Source organism: Paroedura picta, chromosome 2, assembly GCF_049243985.1.
Source record: "Paroedura picta isolate Pp20150507F chromosome 2, Ppicta_v3.0, whole genome shotgun sequence".
Classification (NCBI taxonomy): domain Eukaryota; kingdom Metazoa; phylum Chordata; class Lepidosauria; order Squamata; family Gekkonidae; genus Paroedura; species Paroedura picta.
The window spans coordinates 126,050,401-126,075,450 of record NC_135370.1 but is presented as its reverse complement, the minus strand read 5'-3'; the positions used below and the strand labels follow the sequence as shown (position 1 = coordinate 126,075,450).

At 44.7% G+C, this 25,050-nt stretch overlaps 1 protein-coding gene across 3 annotated transcripts in view; it reads right to left on the bottom strand.

Moving 5' to 3' along the window:
• The window catches only part of ZFYVE26 (zinc finger FYVE-type containing 26), a 64,768-nt gene that overhangs the window by 4,715 nt on the left and 35,003 nt on the right, over window positions 1–25,050 (bottom strand). For 2 of the 3 annotated variants that reach the window (XM_077322492.1, XM_077322493.1), the window contains exons 28-41: window positions 23,592–23,749; window positions 23,278–23,447; window positions 22,105–22,133; window positions 19,102–19,217; window positions 16,571–16,791; window positions 14,460–14,607; window positions 12,658–12,867; window positions 11,053–11,271; window positions 10,533–10,730; window positions 9,873–10,075; window positions 8,436–8,577; window positions 5,967–6,026; window positions 3,168–3,350; window positions 1,761–1,805 (exon numbers count right to left, since the gene is read on the bottom strand). In XM_077322492.1, the coding sequence (XP_077178607.1) occupies window positions 1,761–1,805; window positions 3,168–3,350; window positions 5,967–6,026; window positions 8,436–8,577; window positions 9,873–10,075; window positions 10,533–10,730; window positions 11,053–11,271; window positions 12,658–12,867; window positions 14,460–14,607; window positions 16,571–16,791; window positions 19,102–19,217; window positions 22,105–22,133; window positions 23,278–23,447; window positions 23,592–23,749 (2,102 nt within the window). The remainder of the gene's footprint in view (window positions 1–1,760; window positions 1,806–3,167; window positions 3,351–5,966; window positions 6,027–8,435; window positions 8,578–9,872; window positions 10,076–10,532; window positions 10,731–11,052; window positions 11,272–12,657; window positions 12,868–14,459; window positions 14,608–16,570; window positions 16,792–19,101; window positions 19,218–22,104; window positions 22,134–23,277; window positions 23,448–23,591; window positions 23,750–25,050) is intronic. The other variant, XM_077322495.1, reaches the window with a different exon arrangement.

Here is a 25,050-nt window from a genome sequence, read left to right as displayed (position 1 = left end):
AAATATAACCTGGAGATGGATCACTGCATGGATCACTGTGGCAAGGTGATCCTTGGACAGATAGGGTGCTAGTATCCTCACTTGGCCAAGATGGTAAAATGCCTGCTAGGCTACCTTAGTGACGTGGGTCTCCACAGAAAGGGAGGAGTCCAAGTTCATGTCCAAATTCCTGGTGGCATGTGAGGTCTTCAATTGCACACCAGCCAGGCTGGGTAAAAGCACTTCCTCATCTGGTCCTTTCCTACCGAACCACAGAATCTCCATCTTTTTGGCAATGAGTTTCAATTTTGCTTGACCATCACTTCTTCCAGACATCTGGTGAATGATTCGGGGGGGGGGGGGGGGAGTTGGAGCTATCCATCAAGAGATACAGCTGGGTGTCAGTAGCATAGTGATGAAAACCCAGCCCAAAGCTCTGCACCAGCTGGGCCCAGAGGGCAGACAAGGAACTTAAACAACATGGGGGAGAGGACTACACCCTGTACCTTGCTACAAAGCTTCAGGCAGGAAGGACACAGCGCTCCAGGTTATAACACGTTAACATCCCTGCTTGCAGAGCAGACACAGGGAGTAATTTGGCAGCCCAACAAGGCAAGCAGCACTGCCAAGTGGACAGAGCTGCTTCCTTGGGCACCCCAAGGAAGCAGAGAGGATTGCAAAGAGAGGTGGCTTGGCACTTCAAGGAAGGCATGTAGCATGGAAGAGCATTCATACTGGGCATCGGAAAACTGTGTGTCTGCACTGCAAGAGCACAGAATTGAGAGAGAGAACACACAGAACTAGTAGCAACAAAATCAGTTACACATCAGTGCAGGCTATGCACTCTGCAGAGCACCAGAAAGACTGTTTTTTAAAAAGTGTTAAGTTTTCCCTCCTCTTTTATTAGAAAAATAGGACATTTTAGTTTAACTCCTTCCCCATTGGTTAACACACACATTCATGACCACAATTTTCTAGCCAATGACTAGGAAAAAACGACTCTCTGCAAAGTAGCATGCTGTGCAATTCCTCTTCAAAAAACCCCCAAATATTACAGTGTGTGGCCTTTTGGTGAATAGCCTCGTACAAAGGGGCATTTACTTGAATTCATAATACACAATGGCTTACTTTACAAAAAGAAAAACATCCTGTTCTGGAATAATGAGGAGCTCAGAACACACAGAAGGAAAATTTATCTCCACAGATGCTTATAGCCTCTGCAAAACGAGCATGTAAACCAAAAATGGAAGCTCAATAACTGTACTGCAGAATCTGCTAAAAACCTCCAGACTCTTAACTTTGGTAGGACCCCAGTTCATGACTGTGAGGGCAAGTTCATCTATTGCAATTATTTTTTTAGCAAAATCCAAAACTAACATAACTACCCATGTTTTTCATTGCCTTTTTTTTTAGCAGAACCACGCCGCTATATGTCCTACTGCATGTTCAGCTCTGCTAGCTGGCACAGCCTAAGTGGCTCACAGAACAAGGAATGATTTGGAATGTTGTCCCTGCAAATCTAGCCCCCCCTCCCCCCCGAGAGATAAAAATACTGGACTATCTCACAGGTCTGCTGCAAGCACTGGAAGCACCATGTAGGTATTATTACTGCTACTAAACAATCAGCAAACATATTCTGATACTTGGTCTGAATCAGAACAGCACCAAATAATGGACAAAACTGGGAAAAGGACAAGTAGAGCATATGCAACAAAAAAGTTGGACATCTGAAGAATTTCCTTCACATCCAGGGTTAGTATCTCCAGTAATGTTTCACTCACCTTGTTTTCATCGCTGTCCATATCCTGGATCAGATCATCCAGCTCCTGCATCCCATAAAGGAAAACAGTTAAAAATTTACACTTATTTTCCACAATTAAGAACCAAAATCTATCTACAATTTTTCCCAAGATCTTGCCTCAAAAAATTCTTGTGACATTCCCTGGATCTGTAAGGTTCTAGGATCAGGGCTGGTCTTCTTGAAGATGGATAGTGAGATTTCTCAGAACTGGGCTTAACTGGAAGAGCCCACAATATGGACTTAATAGCCATTATGATGGATGGGTCTAGCCCATTTTCTGGAACCCCCCTTAAAGCTTTTTGGAATTGTCACTGAGCCTGTAACAGCCAATCGTGGCTGATGGAATTCTGACACCCTTACTCCCTTATTCCTAATAGCAAAATCAGGGGTCCTATCTGCCATGGATGATGAGAGATCATTTCATCTTGGGAAGAGCTGACATTCACGGAGATGAACTGATGTTGATAGACACAGAGCAGGTAAACACGATTACTCTCAGATGTATGTTTTTGCATCCTGCGTGGAAAATAATTAATTCCTGTGATGTGAACAGCACCTGACTATTAGCGACTGCATTCTGGCAGACCCCTGCAATCAGGATTTCCAAAACCCAGACTGGACAAACCTTCTTGTGTGTGTATGGAGGGGGAGCTGTTCTCCCATTATCTTGTACACTCCCTCAGTGTGTTTGTGTGCCACGCACCCATTTTGGGCCAGCCCTGATTGGCAGGTGGGCAAATATCAGGAAACGGGAATTCCAAGTTAGGTTTGAAATCTGCTTTAATTTTCTTTTCTGAGAACTTGCACCCCAGTCTCTGTAACCTTTATACCCTTAAGAGATGCTGACTGTAGAAAAAAGCTTTTATGTTAAAACAAATGCCTTGATTCCTTATCTGTGAGCTTTACCCTGCCCCCCCCCTTTACCAGGGAGCCTTGTTTGACAGTACTCCTGCCATCATACTATCGAAGGTTTTGCTACTGAAGGGACAGTGCTCCCCCCCCCCCATGCTCTTAAGAGAATCGGAGAGCATGAGGAACCTCGGTCAGTCTCCTTCAGACAAATCACATTCTCCCCTTGCCTCAGGGTGGGGTTGCACCTTGCTGGTTTGTTGAACAACCAGGGAGAGAGAATGACCTGAGAGACATGAGGGGGAAGTATGTTGCAGTCTCAGCTTAATCTACCACAAAGTTGAGATAAAGTTCTAATTCACAACAATCCAGGCTTATCCTTTTGAAAGTCATAAAGGCTAGTGTTTCAGGCCTATAAAAATATCAGTATCAAAAAACCAGAAGAATTACTCCAGTTGTTCCCTGCTTTCTGAACACATAATACTGATTAGTGAAAAGAAAGGCAAGTGCAACTGAGCCTCACAGAAAGCAGAATTACCTCAGAAGGGATAGCTTCAAAGTTATCCAGACAGCTGAGGATGACATTGTCCCCATCATTTTTCGCAGCCACTCCTGATTCCTTGATGCATTTAAGGAGCTGCCTGATCTCACTGTACTTCTGCTGCTTCAACAGCTGCCGGGCGACTTTATTGTATACCGTAGCAGCCTCCAGCTGAAAGTCCTAGGGTGAGAGAATTGATATTCTGTTAAGATGCAGAAATATCTTCCTACAACAGCAGTAGAATTCTGCTGAGACAGAGGTAGCCTAGAGTGCATATCAAAAGGTAGAAGAGAGGATGCTTTTCAATAAATTGCCTCCTTCAAGAGGTTTTTTTTGGCTGGGATCTCATCCCCCAGGAGCAGCATTTCAGGGGCATTTCTGAGCACCAGTGGAGAGAGAGGCAAAAAAGTGGGCAGAAAGCCCTTTTACCCGCAGTGATTCTCTAAGGATCCAGCTTAGAATATAGATTGGCGAAGATCTGACTGCTGGGAAGTGTAGTTCTATAAAATTAACCTTCCACTATAGTGAAGGAGCCTCTTGTGGCACAGAGTGGTAAAGGCAGCAGACATGCAGTCTGAAAACTCTGCCCATGAGGCTGGGAGTTCAATCCCAGCAGCCGGCTCAAGGTTGACTCAGCCTTCCATCCTTCCGAGGTCGGTAAAATGAGTACCCAGCTTGCTGTGGGGTAAACGGTAATGACTGGGGAAGGCACTGGCAAACCACCCCGTATTGTGTCTGCCATGAAAACGCTAGAGGACGTCACCCCAAGGGTCAGACATCTCGGTGCTTGCACAGGAGATACCTTTACCTTTTTATAGTGAAGGATACCATAACACCAAGCATCACCTGTTAAAAAATGGTTGGCTACTGGAATCTTACTGAACTCTTCTTCAAGGGACTACTGATTTATACCAAGTTCCCTTCTGCCTCATGTGACTCCCCCTTTAAGATCACATGCACTGTGGGCATTTAACAAACCTCTTAACCACTGGCTGCTTCTGACAGTCAGCTTAATGAAGGCAACCCTGGATTTTAATATCTGCCTGAGACTTGAATCTTTAATTAAAACATAGTTCATACTGTCTAAACTGAGCCACAGCTTTCCTGAATATTTCCACAAAGACAGGATATTTTAGCTAGGAGACTCTTTAAAGTAAATGAAACTTTAGAGAAGAGGAGGAGCTGCTTTTTTATACCCTGCTTTTCACTACCTGAAGGAGTCCCAAAGCAGCTTATGAACACCTTTCTCTTCCTCCGCCCACAACAGATACCCTGTGAGGTAGGTTTTAAAAGGACTGCTCTGTGAGTATAGCTCCCAGAGAACTGTGACTAGCCCTCGGAGACCCAGCTGGCTGCTTAACTACTATACCATGCTGGAATTAGCCATAAGCATCCTCATTTCAGGCTAATTCCAGGGTACTTAGTAGGACTTGAACACATATGAAGCTGCCATATATCTAGTCAGAACATTAGTTCATTTGTCTCAGTTTTCTGCCAGTTTTCTGTCTCAGGTCTCATCCACAAAAAGGTCTTTCCCACAAGAGATCCTTTGGATAAAAATGCCAGGGGTTGCATGAAAAGTATGTACTCTACTACACAGTCAGAACCCTTCTTTCATACTCCCGAGTAAACAATGTCAGGCAACTAGGTCTTAGCCGTGCAGAGTACAGTTTACCTCCACCTTTTACTCTTTACTCTTTACTCCAACTTTATAACCAGATATATAAAATGGCTCACAAAATAACCATGAACACATCCCAATTTTTAAAAAAATGTTGATTAACTTTTGTGTGACTTCAAGTACTGTCCTTGGTGGACTGTTCAGAAAAACAAACAAAACAAAATAAAAGCTGCTTTGAAGTGCTTCTGTTTGGCAGCTCCCTGCATTTTGGTCAGACACTACTTATGATAGAAGATCAAAAGAAACTGACGATGGCTAACGGTTTATTCCAATGAAGTGTAGCAATCACATGATGTGCATACAGCCAAGACTCGTCCCTAGGTGGATACCTTGTTTTTGAAGGACCTCTTCAGTGACTTACAGGAACTATTTTTTCCTTTTCAATAAATTATAAGACTTCTTCAAATACACATCTACAAAATATCACCTCAACACAAAGGGACTATTGTAGGCTGAGGCCACTAGATCCCCAGGCCAATTTGAAAGTGAAAAACCTTTGCATTTAGGTGATATTTTGTAGTCATGTATTTGTAGTCTTATAATTTATAATTTATAAACTGTTAGCATCATCAATTTCTATTGAACTTCTCTTGGACTTTGACTGACGGGTCGTTTCCTGCCTCCGACTATTTATAATAAGCAGCTCTCTCTCTATTCTAAACAATTGGTATTGTTGTTATGTGCGAAGTCATGTCCGACCCATCACGACCCCATGGACAATGATCCTCCAGGCTTTCCTGTCCTCTACCATTCCCCGGAGTCCATTTAAGTTTGCACCCAATGGACAGTTCCAAACCAAATGGACAGTTCCAAAGAGTAAAATTCTAAACAATTAGATATCAACAAGGCTGATTGCGAAATCAGAAATTAAACAAAATTACAATACAATGGGCCATGCTATTTTTAAGAGTTAATTTCTTGTATTTGAAATCACTCTGAACAATAAGAAATTAGCAAAACCATCAAAATACAGAAGCTTAAGTCAGTTTTTTAATGGACTCCTAAAATGCAGACAACTGTCCCAGGCAAGTGGTGCTCTCAAGAGCAAAACATTTATACATACACACATAATTGCAAGATATAGCATATCTAGAATCTTACAAGGTTTAATATACCTGCAGGACTCTGAATGCAATTCCAAAGCCTTCTTCAATGTTTTTTCCTTCCAACATAACCTGGGAATTAATTGAAAATATGGAGAGAAGGGAAAAAGCTTGAGTAACATGCAAGTAGTTCATAAACAGTACCATTCAGATGCTCAACATAAACAGATTTCAAGCATGAGGGCAAATCCTGGAGACAGGATGCGTTAAGTCTTGACACCCACCAGCTTTGCAAGACGTATCGAGTGCTAACTGCTATGAGCTACTGTCAAGTTCCTCTAGACTGCACTGATTTCCTTCCACAGTTTAAACCTAACAAGCCTCAAGATGGGTGCCCATTATACTATGTGTGTGTGTGTTCCAAGAAGCAGAAAATAAATGGCTGATTCAACCAAGATTTCTACCGGTGCAAGGTGGAAAGATGAATTTCTCCTTCTCTGACTCCCCTGGGGAGCTATTCTTAGAGTCCTTCATTCCCCAGAAGCATTTGGAGCTGCTGAGGGTGTGGTAGAGTGGCAGAAGTTGCCGTCAAATTGTGGGGATGGAAATCTAGGTAGGATTCCAATTAAGTTAGCCATTTTGAAGAAGAAGAAGAGTTGGTTCTTATATGCCGCTTTTCCCTACCCGAAGGAGGCTCAAAGCGGCTTACAGTCGCCTTCCCATTCCTCCCCCCACAACAGACATCCTGTGGGGTGGGTGAGGCTGAGAGAGCCCTGATATCACTGCCCGGTCAGAACAGTTTTATCAGTGCTGTGGTGAGCTCAAGGTCACCCAGCTGGCTGCATGTGGGGGAGTGCAGAATCGAACCTGGCTCGCCAGATTAGAAGTCCGCACTCCTAACCACTACACCAAACTGGCTCTCTCTCTTCAGAAATGCCAAGAGCCACAATTGGTCAACTGGAGAGATTCCTTCTGAGCCTCCCGCACCCAGACCTGTTAATGTCCAACCCCTTCTTAGCAGCTGTGACTATATTATATTTACAGTTTTAGTGCTGAAAGACAACATTTCAAAATACTGCTGTGGTGGGGGTAGGTAACCTCTGATTTACACGCAGTGGGGAGATCAGAATTGGACCATACTGCAAACGAAGCAAGGACAACCCAAATGTCCACATGTCAAATGAAACCCAGAGAGAAACCACTGCTCCTTGAGCAGGTGTTCGAGAAAATCTGGGAAGCTGTAAAGCAGTGGTCCCCAACCAACAGGCCGCGGCTCCCTCTCCCCGCCCCCCCCCCGCAGTGAGAAACTTCCCAGGCCGCAAATAAATCGGCCGCCAAAGCAGCCGATTAGCTTGCGGCCCAGCAAGCTTCTTTTTGTGGGGAGGGGGAGAGGAAAGCGCAGCTGCCGGCGCAAACGCGCATGCGCGACAGGTCCGCACATGCGCGTTTGCACCATGTGCAGCAAATTTGCACATGCACGGCAGGTCCGCTCATGCGCGTTTGCACTGTGTGCAGCTGCAAAGGCGTTTGTGTGGCAATTTCGTGTATGCGCGGCAGGTCTGCTCATGCATGTTTGCGCCGTGCGCTGCTGCAAACGCACATGTGCGGCAGTTTGTGCCACACACGTGCATTTGCGGCCACACATGGCGCAAACGTGCATACGCGGACCTGCTGCGCATGGGTGAAATTGCTGCGCATGCGCATTTGCGGCCGCGCATGGCGCAAACACGAACCTCCCACGCATGTGAGAAATTGCCGTGCATGGTGCAAACGTGGACCTGCCGCACATGCGCGTTTGAGCATGGGCTGTCGCACATGCACAGCGCCCGGATAGCCCTCCCCTCCCCACCGGTCCGCAGCCTGAAAAAGGTTGTGGACCCCTGCTGTAAAGGACTAAAATTATTCCACAATATGGTTGACTAGGAGAAAGGGAGGGATATATAATCCTAACTGGTCTGTTTTCAGGAACAAGTGACCAATTTCAGGAACAAAATACATGTAATACCTTTTTATTGGGACCAATCACACAAAGGGAGATGCCTCAGGCAATTTGGTGTAGTGTTTAGGAGCCAGTTTGGTGTAGTGGTTAGGAGTGCGGACTTCTAATCTGGCATGCCAGCTGGGTAACCTTGGGCTCACCATGGCGCTGATAAAACTGTTCTGACCGAGCAGTGATATCAGGGCTCTCTCAGCCTCACCCACCTCATAGGGTGTCTGTTGTGGGGAGAGGAATGGGAAGGCGACTGTAAGCCCCTCTGAGACTCCTTCGGGTAGAGCAAAGCAGCATATAAAAACCAACTCTTCTTCTTCAATTACCACAAGGCCCAAGTCACAAGGCCCTGGACAAAACACTCAGCAGGTATGCAGATTTAAATGATGCTTCTTCATCTTCTCATTCCAACACAAAAAAGGTAAGTTTGTAAAAGGAGATTACCTGTAATAATGGGTCACAATTTCACATTTCTTCATTGCAAAATACACTCAATGGTAGCATTTCATTTTGATGCATAAAGTGCCATGATTTTAGGCAGCATTCAGTACCTTGCAAGCAACTTCCATTTTCATTTGATTGTTTCCAAAAAGGGTGGGCACAGTCATCACAGAGGCAGGCAAACCACTCAGTTTCTCACACTGATAGAGGAACTTTGTTACTTCCATTTGAAGTTCAACTGTACTAAGATGCCTAAATTTAGGGGAGAAATTTTTCATTAACTACCACAAAGCCATATTTTAATAACCTAGCCGGAGCAAAATTATTCAGCTATATAAAAGGCTTCTGAAGGCATGCTGTTATCTGTAGCCTTAATAACCTGGTTTGTGTGCGGATGACATACAGAGTAAAACATAACCAATTGGCTCTCAGTGGGGGATATGGACCCAATAGGGAGAGGGATCTCCCTCACTAAGGGCCAATTGTGATCTGCCCAGCTTTCCTCTCCTCTTTCATGCTGCTTCCAGACACTTGGCAGTAGGGAGGAAGATACAGCCCCATTCCATGGCAGAATGGTAAGGCGGGGGATGCGAGGGGTGGCTGACAAGCCAACCTTTTTATCACCGGGGACCGGTCAATGCTTAACAATTTTACTGAGGCCCGGGGGAGGGGTAGTCTTTTGCCGAGGGACGTCGTCGCTGTTGCCGGAGCCCCTGCTCCGCTTGCTTCCCCGCCAGCACCCCTGACTTCCCGCCACCCGCTGGGGGGCGCTTCCAGCAGCAGCTGCATAGTGCCACACCAAGGGGAAGCCCCAGCCATGGCAGCCGCAGAAAAGCACCGAAGGTGAGCCCGCGGCAGACTGGCAGGGCAGCCCCCGAGGCAGCAGCCGAGGAGGAGGATGAGGTGGTGCCGCGGCCCGGTACCGACTGATCCACAGACAGATCCCGGTCCCTGGACTGGGGGTTGGGGACCACTGCTCTACAGTGCTGCGGGCACAGTGCCAACCCTGGTGGCCCACCTCACCTGGCTGGGCTACCATGCTCCAATGCCTCCTGCCCACTGAGGAGCAAGAGGAGACCGATTGGCCATGGTCTGCAGAGCCATGGGCACAATGCTGACCCTGGCAGCCTGGCTTGCCTGGCCATTGTGCTCCAAGGTCTCCTGTTGCTGAGGGGCAAGAGGAAGCTGCGAGTTTCAAGACCCCATTGTTATAAAGGGCTTTTATACTAGTAACATAAAACCTGGCAGCTGAGATTATATGCAAATCCAGAAAAACTGAACTCATTATTTTCTTCTTGAAATAAAAAATGTGTATCACTATTGGACAGGAATAGCCCATAAAGTGTACATTATTATTGCTCAAACATACACATAACCAAGAATGCATTTTTAAAAGAACTCCAGAATTCTGAAGCCAATAAAAATCCTATTGAGATTTATAGCAGAAGTCCTAATCTAAATCCACCTCTCATTTCTTTGTCATTATATCAATGCAGCTGATAAAAGGTTGGATTTGAAATCACCGTCCAACAGGGTTTTGCTGTTACCTTGACACATCAGGCACAGACATTTTTTTACGGAAAATGCACTGGACTTTCTTTCTTCCTGAGGTCCGTGAAACTTCCTGTAGGTAAACTTTGAGGTGATCCTTAACTTTCAGTAGCCACTTCTGCCTGCCTCCCAGTTCTGTATAAGACTGTGCCTTGTGAGTAAAAAATCTAATACAGGTCATGGCAGCACGGACTTGATCCTGGAAGACAGATATTTTTGAAGACAAGGATACACTTTAAAGCTAAGGTGTCAAGTGTAGTAGTTTTATACATACAATGCCCCTCCACATGCCCCTTTCAAAGTTGGCTGAAGGACATGAAATCCTCCAGAAGATTTGCTCAGACAGAACTATGTGAGGTGTTTGCTTACATGTTACAATATATCTCCGCTAAAATACAAATGCAACAGCAATAAAAATAATCCCCCCAGCTACCCAGACAGTAAATATTTCCTTTGGTGCCCACCCCCTTTCAGGTCAGTAGTCAAATACATAAAAACACCAAATGTTATTTATGCTCATTTGAAAACAAAGGGTTTTTTTTTGTGGGGGGGAACTAACTTTGCCAGGAACCCAATTTAAAACCCTGTGAGCTACCATAATTAAATGCAATGTGCAATATTATAGCAATACAAGTATATCCGTTCCAGACTTGGACCTTCATAAACTGCTGCAATTCATATAGAATATGGTAATAATTCTTCTTCTGCAAGTGCTTGCAAGCTGCGATGAGGTAAACGCCCCAGCTGTCTAGGCCTGGATCAATGGCTTCCAGCAATCTCTCCAGCAGGTGAAGTTTCCCACTTTTATAGCTTGGGACAAAGATCCCTTCAATGAACACTTCCTGTGGGCTCTCCTAGAACCGGGGGGGGGGGGGGGAGATACATTTAGACAGCTATGTACGATATTGATGTATAGGTATATATAAAAATACACACGCACACAGTGAAACTAATAAAGCTTTATCTATGACAGTATCCATATGTTTGACCCTTCTGCTGCTAGCCTCTGAGGAAAGCATATAGATGGACAAAACAAGCTTTACCACAAAGTAATGGAAGAGATTATGCAGCCATATGGCAGCATTCTTTAATGCACTACTCCTTAAGAGATACTTCTCAAGCAGCTGACTGACCTACTACTGCAAGACAGCAAGCACAACAAGCTTCATGGCTCACCTTGTTTAGCAAATGCAGCAGGGCTTCCCGCATGCATCCATGTCGCATATAAAAGCTGATGATGGCTAGATTGGTGCCATAATTGTGTAAGTAAAAAAGGCACTCTTGATAGTAGTTGTTATGCTGGATCTTCCCCTCGGGGATCATCTCCAGGCACAGGCTTCTCGTCCTCAGCACTGTTTCCAGCTCCTTCAGGGTGGCAAAGTAGTCATCATCCTGCTATTAAGGCAAATAAGAAAAAATGGTATCTAGAAATGAAGGAGACAGACTTGCCTTCACAACCCAGTTTCTAATATATGGGCAAAGTCTACCATCAGATAAGTCCCCAGGTTTTCAAGTGTGGGGTACATTTTATTTATATCTGTGTGTTCCTGCCCGTCCCCAAACATAGGCAAGGAAAATGCCATGCTGCAAAATTTCAAGTTTCAACCCCTAAGGCAGTGGTTCTCAACCTTGGGGTCAGGACCCCATTTGGGATCGCCTGGCCCCTTCCCTGGGGTTGCCTGGTTGCCCGCTGCCGTGGTGGCGGGCAGCAGCATGTGGAGGCGTGTGATGGTGGCAGCCAGCAGCCGGCAGAGGTGGTGGGGCCATGGCAATGGCTGCCTCCACGCCGCCTCAATTGTCATGCACATGCATTGGCACATGCATTTCCAGTGCCCCACTGGCTCCTTCTGCAGCTGTCCAGCCTGCCCGGAGGGTTGCACTGGCGCCTGCCGAGGAATGCGCTGAAACACTTCGCTCAGCTCTTTCAGAGCTGGCAAGTAAGCAACCCCCTCCCCCCTGCAGTTAAAAGAAGGGAGAAAAGAGAGAAGCGGCGAGCCAAGGGACCAAGATGCGTGCCCAAGCCCGGCTCGGAGTGTGACAGCAAACAATGTGGATGTGGTGGCGGCAGCAGTAGCGGCCCCCTCCCCCTGGCAGGGCCCGCGCCCCCCTCCGGTCACCTCCTGCGGGGGGTCGCCCATGGCCACGGCTGGGGGGGTGGCAGAAGTGCCTCCGCAGCGCTAGCTGGCAGCTCCTCTGGCTGGGTCCCTGCTGGGCTTCAGCGCCAAAGTTGGGATCGCGGTGAAGAAAAGGTTGAGAACCACTACCCTAAGGGGCCTTCCTCAGTGGCCAAATAAGTTTAAAGGCACAGGTACAGTATAAAACTATAACATTAGGGCTTGTTAAGTGGCAAAAAAAATCCTGAAAAAAATAATAAAAGATGTTAAAATAAAAACATATGGAAAAGATGTTTTGTCTTTTGCATGGCATCTATGTATGAAACAAATTCTTAAAACAGATTTCCCATGTATGCTTCCCTAAGTTAAATGAGGAAACATAATAAATCTAAATGTGATTCTAAAAAACAACCAATAGACAATAAGAGGATATTCCAGTAGCTTTTAACCATATTTAAATGCACACAAAGCCCTTACCACACAGGAATTCTTAACTCTGTGAAAAGGTGGCTGTCTATACCTTCTGACCATTTAGTTAGGCTACTGTTCCCATATCCCCAGCTTCTCTAGGTTCTCAACAGGTGGCTATAACATGTGTTTGGGACCTCAGTTCAGAGGCCTCAGTGCAAGAGACCAGACTTAAAGGAGGGAGGTTTGGATTTCTTACCACAGAGAGAATAGGCTTCACTGTAGACTCCAGGTATTGGATAATATCTTGGACCAGTCTTGTTCCCAGATTTAGCTGATTCAGATCTCGTGGTGGCTTTAGGCATCGGCTGAATTTCTCTCTGGCAGCAGTTAGATTGCCTGCTTTAAGACAAGCCATGCCCCACGCATGCCATGCACCAGCAGGATCTAGGCCAGTCTTGGTAGACACCTAAAAACATGGTACAATACTGAAAACAGTCACCAAACATTTTTCCTTTAGTCTTTTACAGCTGCTCCCTTTTTCTGAGGGGGGGGGGGGAGGAAATGCGTAGATACTCAATAGTATTTTGGAAGTTATTTCCTCTATAACTAGGATCTACTGAAAGCATGTACTTCATACTTTAGAGAAGAAAGCTAATTCCTCATGTATGATGCTAGTACATTGCATCTTTCTTCAGATGGATAAAAAGACATTCTAACCCTCACCTCCAAAAAGTTTCAAATCAGACAAAGGGAACAATTTCAGACTAATTGGGGAAAACTTTTTCATGGGGAAAATGGGGAAGAATATCCTTTAATCAAAAATCTCAAGACAGTTACCTAGTTTCCCCCTGCGAGCAAGCACTAGTTATTAAAAATTCACACTGTGCACACCATAATTGCGTATATATTCGAGTATAAGCCGACCCACCTATAAGCCGAAGCACCTAATTTTACCACAAAATCTAGGAAAACTTATTGACTTGAGTATAAGCCAAAGGTGGGAAATGCAGCAGTCACTGGTAAATTACAAATATAAAAACAGATACCAATAAAATTATATTCATTGAGGTATCAGTAGATTAAATGTTTTTGAATATTTATTTTATGTCACTCAGGGTTGTCCAGTCCAGATGTGTGTGGTGTGTGTATAATCAAGTGTTAATTCATGTTGAGGTTTGTGGATTGGGGAGGATTGAGAGTGATTAATTAGGTGGATTGGATGGGTGGCAGGTGGTTAATTTGGTAGGGGTTGGAGAGAAAGGGGGAATCAGTTTGGGTTGGAGAGAAACAGAAAACAGTCACAGGGGGGAAGCATGGCAAGCCACCGGGAGCAGCCAGGCACCTCCCTGCTTGCTTGTTTGCCTGTCACCCCAACCTCCCAGGCTCTGCAGGCCTCCATCTCCACCCCCCTTCTCATGCTCCAGTGCCTCCACTTGTGCTCACCCGCATATAAGCCGAGGGGGACTTTTTCAGTTTAAAAAACGTGCTGAAAAACTCAGCTTATACGTGAGTATATACGGTTATTTTGGATGTCATAGAGGATTAATGGGTCACTTACTCTAGGGATGCAGACAGAGTGACCAATGCAGTCCTTCCACAATCTGATGGGTTTTCAATAAAACTACCAACCAATTATACATAACTGGTTAAAAGGTTGATTGATCAATAAAACATCGCTCTATTATCTGATCCAAAGTGTATTGAAATAGATGTAGTATACTTACAACATACAAAGTACAAAACAGGCAACTATTTGCTTTTGGAAGGCCACTTTATTTCCCATTCTCAAAAAGACTTGGTATTTCAATCGTAATTCACCAGTTAAACTGGTTCATTCTGAAGATTGGCTGCAACATTAGTTGATGAATATACTGTTAATTATGCCAAACCTAAGAATTTGCTTTTAAGGTTGTGTAAGTCACAAGGTGGAAGACACAATGCACTTAAAACATGACTGTGCACTGTCTACGCATTGAGAATGTCCAAAAGACTACTATTTGAAGCAGCCCACAGGTGTGAACTAGTTTTCCATAGTAACAGCTCTCCATCAGAATTTACCTCTACAGCAAGTTGATAGTATTCTGCTTCCAAAAGTCGATTCCGTAGTCTTGTAACAGCAGCAGGCTGCAAAATCTGATCCAAGGATGGGACATGACGATATGCAGCAGTCACCAAAATAGTCAGCACATCCACTTTGCTGATATAACTGTTGGAGGAGGGGGGACATTCAAACAAGGTAGACGGGAATGTTTCTGTGCAAAATTCAGCACAGCTCCTATGCAAACATTATTCAGTTCAGTCCCTGATCCAACCTTCCCTCCCTCCAGTACAGCACACACACCAACAGATACAGCTATTCACTGTTTGCTCTCTTAAAACCCATTGTCCAGAAAGCAGCATTCGGTCTACAAAAGTCAAGCAAATTTTTAAAACTGCAAACTGTGTGAAGTCCAAGCCTAGGCATGCTCACATGGACACAAGTCCTACAGCCCAACAGGGTTGACTTATAAGCCAGCATAGGTTTTCAGCCACAGGGTTGGGGCAAAATTTCATTTGCACACTCAGGGGAGGAGAAAGGTGAGAGGCTGCAAGGGGCGAATAATGGAATACTGACACAAAGCTGGAGTTAACTGTGGTCACAGCATTATTGATTACACCCACTGGAGCATGGGTGAGGCATGACAGATCCATACAGAGGACCCAACTGTCATCCAAAGGCAACCCTCCCAGCCTGCTTGCTGGGTGAAACTGCCTGGGATGGCAGGTCTCGGAATTCCACTTGGGAGCAAAATAAATGAATGGTTCCCCCATTCCCTGGAAGTGAAGCCAGACAACAGCCCCTGAACTGGGCATACTGCCTAATAACTCCAACACCAAAAGCCCTTAAGGGGATCTCTAAAGTGGAAGGAAGTGAGCATGTAGGCACTGCCTCCCCACCTCATGGATCTGGCCTCTTGCCCAAACTAAGAGCTGGGGAGGGGGGGAATCTGGAACCAGAGCCACAAAAACCCAACTGGAAACAGTCAGGACCTTAAAAGATTGAGTGTCTGTATAACATTCATCAGTCCATTACAAATTTTATGGCTTTTACTGTGCACAACTTAAAAACTTCAAAAACTAAAAACATATATGCACAGCCTATAGGCTATTGCAAGAACAGTGTGAGATGCACTATATAAATCAACTATAAATCTGATGCATTTCAGCCCATGTAGGGCCTTCTTCAGAGGTCTGGTTATGACATGCACTCATTCATTAAACATAAGATATATGCAGCAGCTATGAAGATAACCAAGATAAGAGGGGTAAAAGAATACTGTCAATCTATGGGCCTATTTATCAGTCATTAGTTCTCTTTCCAAGCGCTGCCAAAATTTTCAATGGTGTGTACAATTGTTAGTGCATGTATTGCAATGAGACAAGCCCTGCAACTAGCAGAAACATCCCTCAAGTCTCCCCAATTAAGGAAGGCAGGGGAAGCTGAGACACCTGACTGCATGATCCATGGCGGAATGCAGGCAGACCTTCTCCTCCTAGTCCACCTGAGCAGCACCACCTCAAGCTCCCAGCACTGCCTATGACTGACACTGGAGCCGTCACTGCAGAAGCCAGTCCAGAAAGGCCAGCATGCTGGGCACTGTAGCAATGAAGAGGAGAGATACCTCCAGCTCCCCATGTCCCACCCCTTGCCCTACGCCACAAAATGCTCCTCGGGTCAGTCCCAGAGCCTGGATTTTCACCAGCAGAATGGGCGAAATTCCTTTCAGGTGTACTTTGGATCCAACCCTGACTTTCTACTTATACAGATTCATGCACAGTTATTTTTGTAGAATAAATGCAGTTGAAAAGTTATGAACTAGAGCAGGGGTAGTCAAACTGTGGTCCTCCAGATGTCCATGGACCACAATTCCCAGAAGCCCCTGCCAGCGAATGCTGGCAGGGACTTCTGGGAATTGTGGTCCATGGACATCTGGAGGGCCGCAGTTTGACTACCCCTGAACTAGAGTATTCCCTGGCAGAGGCTCATGGGAATTGTAGTCCATGGACATCTGGAAGGCCACAGTTTGCCTACCCCTGAACTAGAGTTTATCTTCAGAGTAAGAACTCTTTGTTCTTATCAGTTTGTTTTTTTTAACTAAGCACATAAAACAAGTTCATAACAATTTTACCTATCGCAAAGAGCTAAATCTTGGCTCCTTCCAGCTTTTACAAACATCATTTTGGCACTGAAAAGCAGTTGCTTCATGATATCCGTGAGGAGCCCAGCATCCACTTCAGGGTTTGTCAGGCCTCGGGACAGTTTACAGCAATGCTCGATCAGCTGATGGCCACAAGCTACGGCATCAGAGTGCAGACTGAAGATGGCAATGCACAAGGAAGCACTGGGAGCCTGAACATCAGGAAAGAAAAAAGAAGAGCGATAACAGCTGGTAAGAGCTAGGAGAGGGGACACCAATGGATTAGGGTAACCCTACCTCGGCTAAAGGAACAAGCAGAAAGTGTACCGCTTACTGTTTTCATGGATATTTTAGGCTGATCCTGCCATGAGCAGGGAATTGGACTAGATGGCCTGTATGGCCCCTTCCAACTCTAAGATTCTATGACTATATATTCCAGGGAATAGAAATGGAGATTTAATTTCCCACCTTTAAACCCTGGATGCACATGACAGTTTGAATCTTATGTTAGAGAGAAAGTTGGAAGCATAAATGAAATAAAATGTTAAAAATATGGCAATTCAGCCAGTGGGAGAAAAGGGGGGAAGGGGTTTTTTGCCATTTAACCCCAACTGCAACCCCGTGTTTTATGTCCTATGCTGTATTTAGGGGATCAATCAATCCTCATGGATATGATTTTGGGGGTCACAGCAGGCTACAGTAGAAGGAAGCGAGTGTCAAAAAGTTCACTTTTGAATGTATTGCTCTGTGCTAAAAAGGGATCTGATGGGGCTACAACTTGAACTTTAAGTAGTTCTTGGGCTGTAATCCTATGTACTTTAAACTTGAAAGTTCCATTGAACTCTGTGCCCTTAGTTCTGAAGAAACATACTTAAGACTGTACTGTTAGCTCTGGTTTTAAGGGACATATGATCAATCAACCAAATCAATTAATTGCTTTATTATGATCCAAGAATAGCATTTACACAACAAATCATAGAACTATTAATATCATATAAATATAAATCTATACACAAGAAACAACAGTAAGATTCATGGGAATCACTTAGTTTCTTCTGCCTTATTGAGTATGCCACTGCACAATATTTCGCTACATTAAAAGTAATTTGGTAGAGCTATCAGCAAGGGGAAGACAAGTATAAAAGTGGTCTTTTCTGCCTGGGAATTTGGACAAGATTGGCAAAACGTATTGGGTACGAATGTCATGATAAAATTGGCGATATAGGAGCAGATGATGAAAAGCATAAGAAATAAATGCATACCTCCGTTCTATCAGAACAGATGGCAGAGCATTGAACAGAGCTAGAGTAAATGCTCTACGATGCGTTGGGTACTCTAAGGCAGGGGTAGTCAACCTGTGGTCCTCCAAATGTCCATGGACTACAATTCCCATGAGCCCCTACCAGCGTTTGCTGGCAGGGGCTCATAGGAATTGTATTCCATGAACATCTGGAGGACCACAGGTTGACTACCTCGGCTCTAAGGTACATAAATACCTAAATGGGAATTTTTTATCATTATTCCCTGCTACAGGATTAGAATGTGTTTGTGCTCTATCATTTTGAAAAGCAATGTCCCATAGTCTTTGTCTAACAATTTCCTAACTTGATACCCTAAATGCAGCGTTAGAGAGGTCAAGTTGATGGAGTTTGGTAGGTATCTGAGAACATTAGAGGGGTTAAGCCAGAGGGGAAAAAACTTTTCTTAAACCAAATATATAAAACCTGAAGCCCAGCATGTATCTCTAAGTAGGGCATTAGATCTATAGCAAAGTGCTCCAAACAAGGATCTAAGGCAGTGGTTCTCAACCTTCCTAATGCCGCGACCCTTTAATACAGTTCCTCATGTTGTGGTGACCCCCAACCATAAAATTATGCAAGTGTTCTTTCACAGAAATTAAACTAAAACTGACCAATTGTGTGATGATCCATGGTTCATGATTGTATTTAAACTCCTGGGGTTTCTGAGTTCAGTTCTGCCTCTTGTCCCACCATGCTGATCTCACTCTTTTCTGCTGCTCCAGACAGACGAACATTCTATCTTGATCTACCCCCAAGCTGCTTGCCCTGCTGCGACTCCTGGGAAAGGGTCATTCAACCCCCAAAGGGGCCCCGACCCCTAGGTTGAGAACCACTGATCTAAGGAATTTAGATTGATTTACTTCCAGTTTTTCATAACCATTATACAAGCAAACTTGTGTGCCGTGCATAAGCTGTGGCATTGCCTTTCCTTGGAATACTTTCAAGGCATAAGGAATATGTCTGCTCCTTTTTGTGAAAAAGAATCTTAAGGTTGTTGCAAACATTCTTTGAGCTGGTCAGCTACTTGGTTAGGTGTGATATCCACGAGCTGGTAAGGGACATGCATAAATTTGGAAAAAGAAGCTCCCCTCTCACCCCAGAGTTCACCACTGATTAACTTCTACCCTGTCTTCTCTTTCTTTCTAGTACTTCCTTTATTCTTTCTTATGTCCTTGCCCCCTTTCCTGTTTTTCTTTAAAGTAATGTGTTTCACATATTTACCTGTTCATAATAAAACTCACTGCATACAATTTCATTCTCTTCTTCTCTCAAAGAAAGGAGCCATTCAAGCTCGGTTATCTTTGGTACTTGCATCACTGCAGAGTGTTCAGAGGTCTCTGTTTCATGACAGAAATGCAGAAGTGAAACAATTCATGAAAAGAATGTTTCATTAAAACGTTTAGGACTTCTTGTGGAAGACCCAAGTAAAGAAATATTTCTAGAAGCAGAGAGTAGGCATTAAAATGTTTGAATTGTTGTAATCAGATCTTTTTGCCAAAAGCCTTGCTGAGCCATTTAAAATTTCTATTTGCCAGTTAGAGGGGGTAAACTAGGAATGTTAAGTTAACCTTGCCACAATCCTTCATAGATGTGTTTGGCACACATAAAGCCTCATCTTCATTAAATGACAGGGTTGGTCCTACCTGTAAGCCATTGTTCCTCAAGTGTCTTCTGTGCAGGTACACACTGACCGCTTCCAAGCAGGTCTGCCATGGAAAAGCATATTCCTGAGATAAAATGTCCTCTATTGCGGGGGTCATCAACCCCCGGTCCGCGGCCCAGTAACAGTCTGCGAAGGCCACAGTACCAGGCCGCCGACAGCCGCGCCTGCCTCCCCCCCACAGCGAGAAGCTTGGGGAAGAGGCAGGCCCGGCACGCCAGCGACGCAAACACGCACGCGCAGTTGCAGCACATGCACCTTTGCGCCCCCTGGTGGCGAAAACGCACATGTGTGGCAACTGTGCGTGTGCGTTTGCACGCAGCTGCCGTGTGGCACCCGGCCCGTCGGCACTCCCCTCGCCCCGGAGGCGGTCGCTGACCACAGAAAGGTTGGGGACCGCTACTCTAGAGGGTGCTTCTCCTCCCTCTTACCATTGTGAGATGTCCTTTCCCCACCCAAAGAATGGTCAATGTGGCCCAAGGGAGGGGAGCATATACTCCCTCTGTTCCTCCTGAGCCATTTGAAAGCATCCCCCGTGGACAGATCTATCCTGGGGCTCCCTCAGTCTAAAACAACTGGATATGCCACTGTGTTTATGGGTGAAATTTTGATTGGAGGTGTGGAACCTGCTGAGGGTATCATCTACTGAGCTGTGTTTCCCATCTACATGGACGGCCCATGAATAAGTGCTGTGCTCTAATCCTAGTGCTAGATTTCTGACACTTCTATGTTGAGCAGCCTGGATCTTGTTTGTTTCATAGAATCATAGAGTTGGAAGGGGCCATACAGGCCATCTAGTCCAACCCCCTGCTCAATGTAGGATCAGCCCAAAGCATCCTAAAGCATCCAAGAAAAGTGTGTATCCAACCTTTGCTTGAAGACTGCCAGTGAGGGGGAGCTCACCACCTCCTTAGGCAGCCTATTCTACTGCTGAACTACTCTGACTATGAACTTTTTTCCTGATATCTAGATTGGATATATTGGATCTTCTTGGCAAGGGGGTTCTAAGACACTTCTTTGATTCAACAGAATCAGAGACAGCAAGCAACGGCGAATCGTTTTGGAGTGAACTGATGGAACCGAGGTTGCTGCAGAACGGGCTTGGTGGGATTGCCTTGGGAGCTTTACTGGCAGAGGTCAGTGTCTTTTCCCAAAAGGCTGTCTTTAAATGAAAAGCCCTGTCACTTCATGCTTTGGGGTGAATTCCTGACAAATGTGGCAGGATCCCACATTATGTTCTTCTCCAAGATAGAGAAGGAAAAGGCAGTGTTTGTCAACGTGTGGCATTTCAGTACCATATTTAGAGCATTTCTTTAATAAGACCTTTTAAGTCATTTTGGGGGGCTAGAAGTAGTGCACTTAGAAAGGAGGTTGGGAGCTACAGCCATTCAGAGCCCTAAGAAACAGCAGCATGAGTCAAAGGAGCCTTTCTTGTTTGCCCGGCATGCAGTAAGAAGACGGGTTCTAAGAGGAAATTCCCTAACGTGAATGGGCTTTCCCTTTCTTCTAGCTATTTCTTCAACGGAGCAATGCTGGGATGAGCCTTTCTGAATGACAACAAAAAAGGTACTAAGGGAGTGGGTGCCCTATCCTTTGGACAGGAAAAGGACATCTCACTAAGGTGAGTGGAAGAGAAGCAACTTCTAGAGGACATTTTAGCTTGGCAATATACCTTTCTGCTGCAGGCCTCTCGGAAGTCCACTCCCAATGGAGAGACTGCACAGAAGACTGAAGATGAACAGTTCATTATTGGCATCTTGCCTAAAACTGAGTTTCATCAATTGTATGAAAGGAGATACTGAATGGATTCCCTATTCTAAGACCATGGAACAGCCCAGCAAACCCTGCAGTTAACTGTCTGAGAAAGTAGGACAGTGAACAAGGTTTCCATAACAAGGTGGTTCTTGATGAGAAATTGATATCCACAAAATGTTCTCTTAATATAGCCAGCATGTCCTTAAAACATATTACCCAGAACCTGCCCCAGAGTGGGTGATTGATTCATTCCTGATGCAGGCTGGGGCCATGTTGCAAGGGATGGAAACCCCTTCTCCTCTGGGTAGCAAAGCATTCAGGCTGCTGAAATGTCACACTCATCGCTCTCAAGACAAAATATTGGGCAAACTATACCTTCAGAAGATGCCAGTCTGGCCAAGAGGGAAGACTTCTGAAAGCCTCAGCCAGCTGTAAGGCTATATCACTGTAAAGTGTTAGATTTATTGGCTATCCATATACACAGAGTTTGTGTTAGTCATTATCACAGCTCTTTATAATGGGGGAACAGCAAAAACACTGAGAGTTATAATATTTTGAATCTTATCCCTGCCAGAAGAATAATACCTTGGATCCCTAAGCTTGCCATGTTCTCAAAAATAAATTGATTCAATGAAAAAGTCCTTCTTTGTACAGAACAGTAGCTGTACTAAGGCTAGAATGCTCCAGCCACAAACATTTTTTTTGCCTTTGACATGCCACAGGAATATTTTTTGCATTTTCTAAAAGCAAGGCTATGAGCCAGAGATTAACTCAGCTTCCCCTTATAAGCTAACACAGTGCTGTTTTACCTTCTTGATCCTGGTCTTCATTGTCCGAACTATAAATTGAGAAATAAAGGAATATTATAAAACAAAATTTGATACAGTCAAGTTTTTATTAGCAAAACATAACAATCGTATTTTCCTCACCCCCTATACATACATGCCAAACAGAAGAGAGCTATTATCACAATCTTGGTATTGTACAAATGACCTCACAAGATGAGGTTTTGTGAGGTCATTTGAGAGCCAGTTTGGTGTAGTGGTTAGGAGTGCGGACTTCTAATCTGGCATGCCAGGTTAGATTCTGCGCTCCCCCACATGCAGCCAGCTGGGTGACCTTGGGCTCGCCACGGCACTGATAAAACTGTTCTGACCGGCCAGTGATATCAGGGCTCTCTCAGCCTCACCCACCTCACGGGGTGTCTGTTGTGGGGAGAGGAAGGGGAAGGCGACTGTAAGCCGCTTTGAGCCTCCTTCGGGTAGAGAAAAGCAGCATAAAAGAACCAATTCTTCTTCTTGTACAATGCCAAGATCGCAATAATAGCAAACAATCTATTTGCTCTGAATGTTCCACTTGTGTAATTATTCCCCAATCTGCTCTTGTAAAAGAAGTACAGCAGTTAAAAGAGCAAAGTCTCTGAAATAATGAAAGCCAATCACATTGTATTAAATCACGAGTTATGGTGAACATCTGAGTGAACCACAGATCTAATACACAGACACCTGAAAACTATTATTTCTAATTTTCCACCTAATTTATTGGGTTGATTCTTACCATTCTTCTCAACAGAAAAGGCATTGTATCTAATTGAGCAGAGTGGTAAGACACACCCCATTAATTTTATGTTTACAAAATATCTTCCTTCTACTTTCAATTCCTGTATTTGAATTTCAAGCCTTTGCCATGAAGACCAAGAAATGACACAGTCAATCAGTCCTTCCACATGGCCAAATTTTACAAAAGGTATTGCCATAGGATAACTGGAACTGATGGCACACTACATGGGAATTAGCAGTAAGTCTTTGAAAACCAAGGGGGGAAATGAAGCCACAAGCTAGGGGTCCCCAACTACAAAGAACCACTGAAATGAATTTCCTAAAAAGAACAAAACCACTCAGCAAAATATTATGTTGACTATAATGGCCATAGCTTGATATTCACGGCTGCTACTCCAAAAAACAGAAAGAGTATTCACCTACATTATTAGATCTTGGAAACATTCTGTTGAACATTCCTTGTTACAGTAATTGTAGCACTGATCACAGACACGAGCCAGGTTTTCCCTACAAGCTTCTACAGCCATCCTCTTGGTTGAACAGGAACTGCATACGAGCCTCCCGCAGCGTCTGCAGTGATGCCGCCTATTAAACTGAGACATAAAACGCTAGTTATCACACTCAAGAAACCTAAATATCAACTTCTTTTTGGGAGGAGCAGCAGCATGAAGCTGCTGTACATTATTCCTGGGCCACTAGGTAACTACCTATTCAGAAACCCAGCCAGTGTCCCCTACCATGGTAAATCGTTCAGTTTTGCAGACCATGCATGTTCCTTCAGTTTCATCTGGGATCCACTGGTGTTTCAGTGGGGGCCTCTCAGGTGGCACAAACTCTTGAACCGAAACAGTTCTTGGTAGATTTCCTCCTCCTGGGCTGGTTGCGTGTGTTGAATCTTAAAACCAAAACCAACAGGGAACTGAATTACTGATACCATACAATGATAGCCTAATCAGATACTTGGGCATCAATGTTGGCAAACAAGTAAGCAGCGGACCTGAATTGTTTTCACTCATACTACCTCCGTTTCTCATGTCTGCAGTCACGTATTCCAGCACTGAAGAAACAGGAGAAACGGGGGCTTAAATATAGAAGATCAGTCAACACATAGATTCAGCAATAGATCAAACAACAAAAGCTATAAACCACTCAAATTAACTTGAAGAAATTTGGGGTTTTCTTTCAAAATCACAAAATGGATACAGTATCACAGCTTTTCCAGAATGATCTGCTACTTGCTCATTGCTACCTCACAGGAACTAGGAGTGATGAATGATAACTCTGGGCTAACTCACATTTAGCATTTCCCCTCCAAGGCAGGAACCTGCCTCTCTCCAAGGACAGCCTACATGAGGTGTGCATGATGGTGCAACAAGGGGCAGTGTATCATCACTACCACACTCTGTAGATACCCAAGCACCTGCCCCTACAGTCCTAAACCAACTGCTCCTTCAGAAATAGTTGGGAACAATATAGTTTATTTCTTATATTTATATACCGCCCTCCGCTTGTGCCTCAGGGCAATTTCAAGAAGCATGTAGTGGGATATTTTTTGCCTCCTTCCAACTTTATTGAAGAGTTTATTTGGCATCATAATGAGGAGGAGACTGAAGCTGCCCCAAATAGCGTCTTTCTGAAGATCCAGGCTTCCCAACCAGGATCAGAGGCCCAGGACCCAAATAATTCAGATAATTCTATAGGGGGAAAACATCATCGGCATTAAAAGGACAGAGGAAGAAGAACTGGTTTTTTTGTACTGTGTCTTTTACTACCTGAAGGAGTCTCAGAGTGGTTTACAATTGCCTTCCCTTCTTCTCTCTACAACTGACACCCTGGGAGGTAAATGAGGCTGAAAGAGCCCTGAGAACTGTGACTGGCCCAAGGTCACCCAGCATGTGGAGGAATGGGGAATCAAACCTGGTTCCCCAAATTAGAGGCCACCACCCTGGCTCTCCTTACTGCTCAATTTTTGGTGCTCCAAGAAGCATTTGCATACTGATAAAGCAATATAGATATATTCACTATAGCTCATGAGGGCCCCTAAGTCTTCACTTTGCTTCTAGTTTTCACAGGTGTGGTTCAAAGTGCTAAGACATGGCTAGATGTTACCAGAACAGGATTCAAACTTCTGACTACCTCCCTACTTTTCCTGCCCCCCCCCCCCCGTGCCTGCTCAGATTTCCAGCAGCTGGCAAA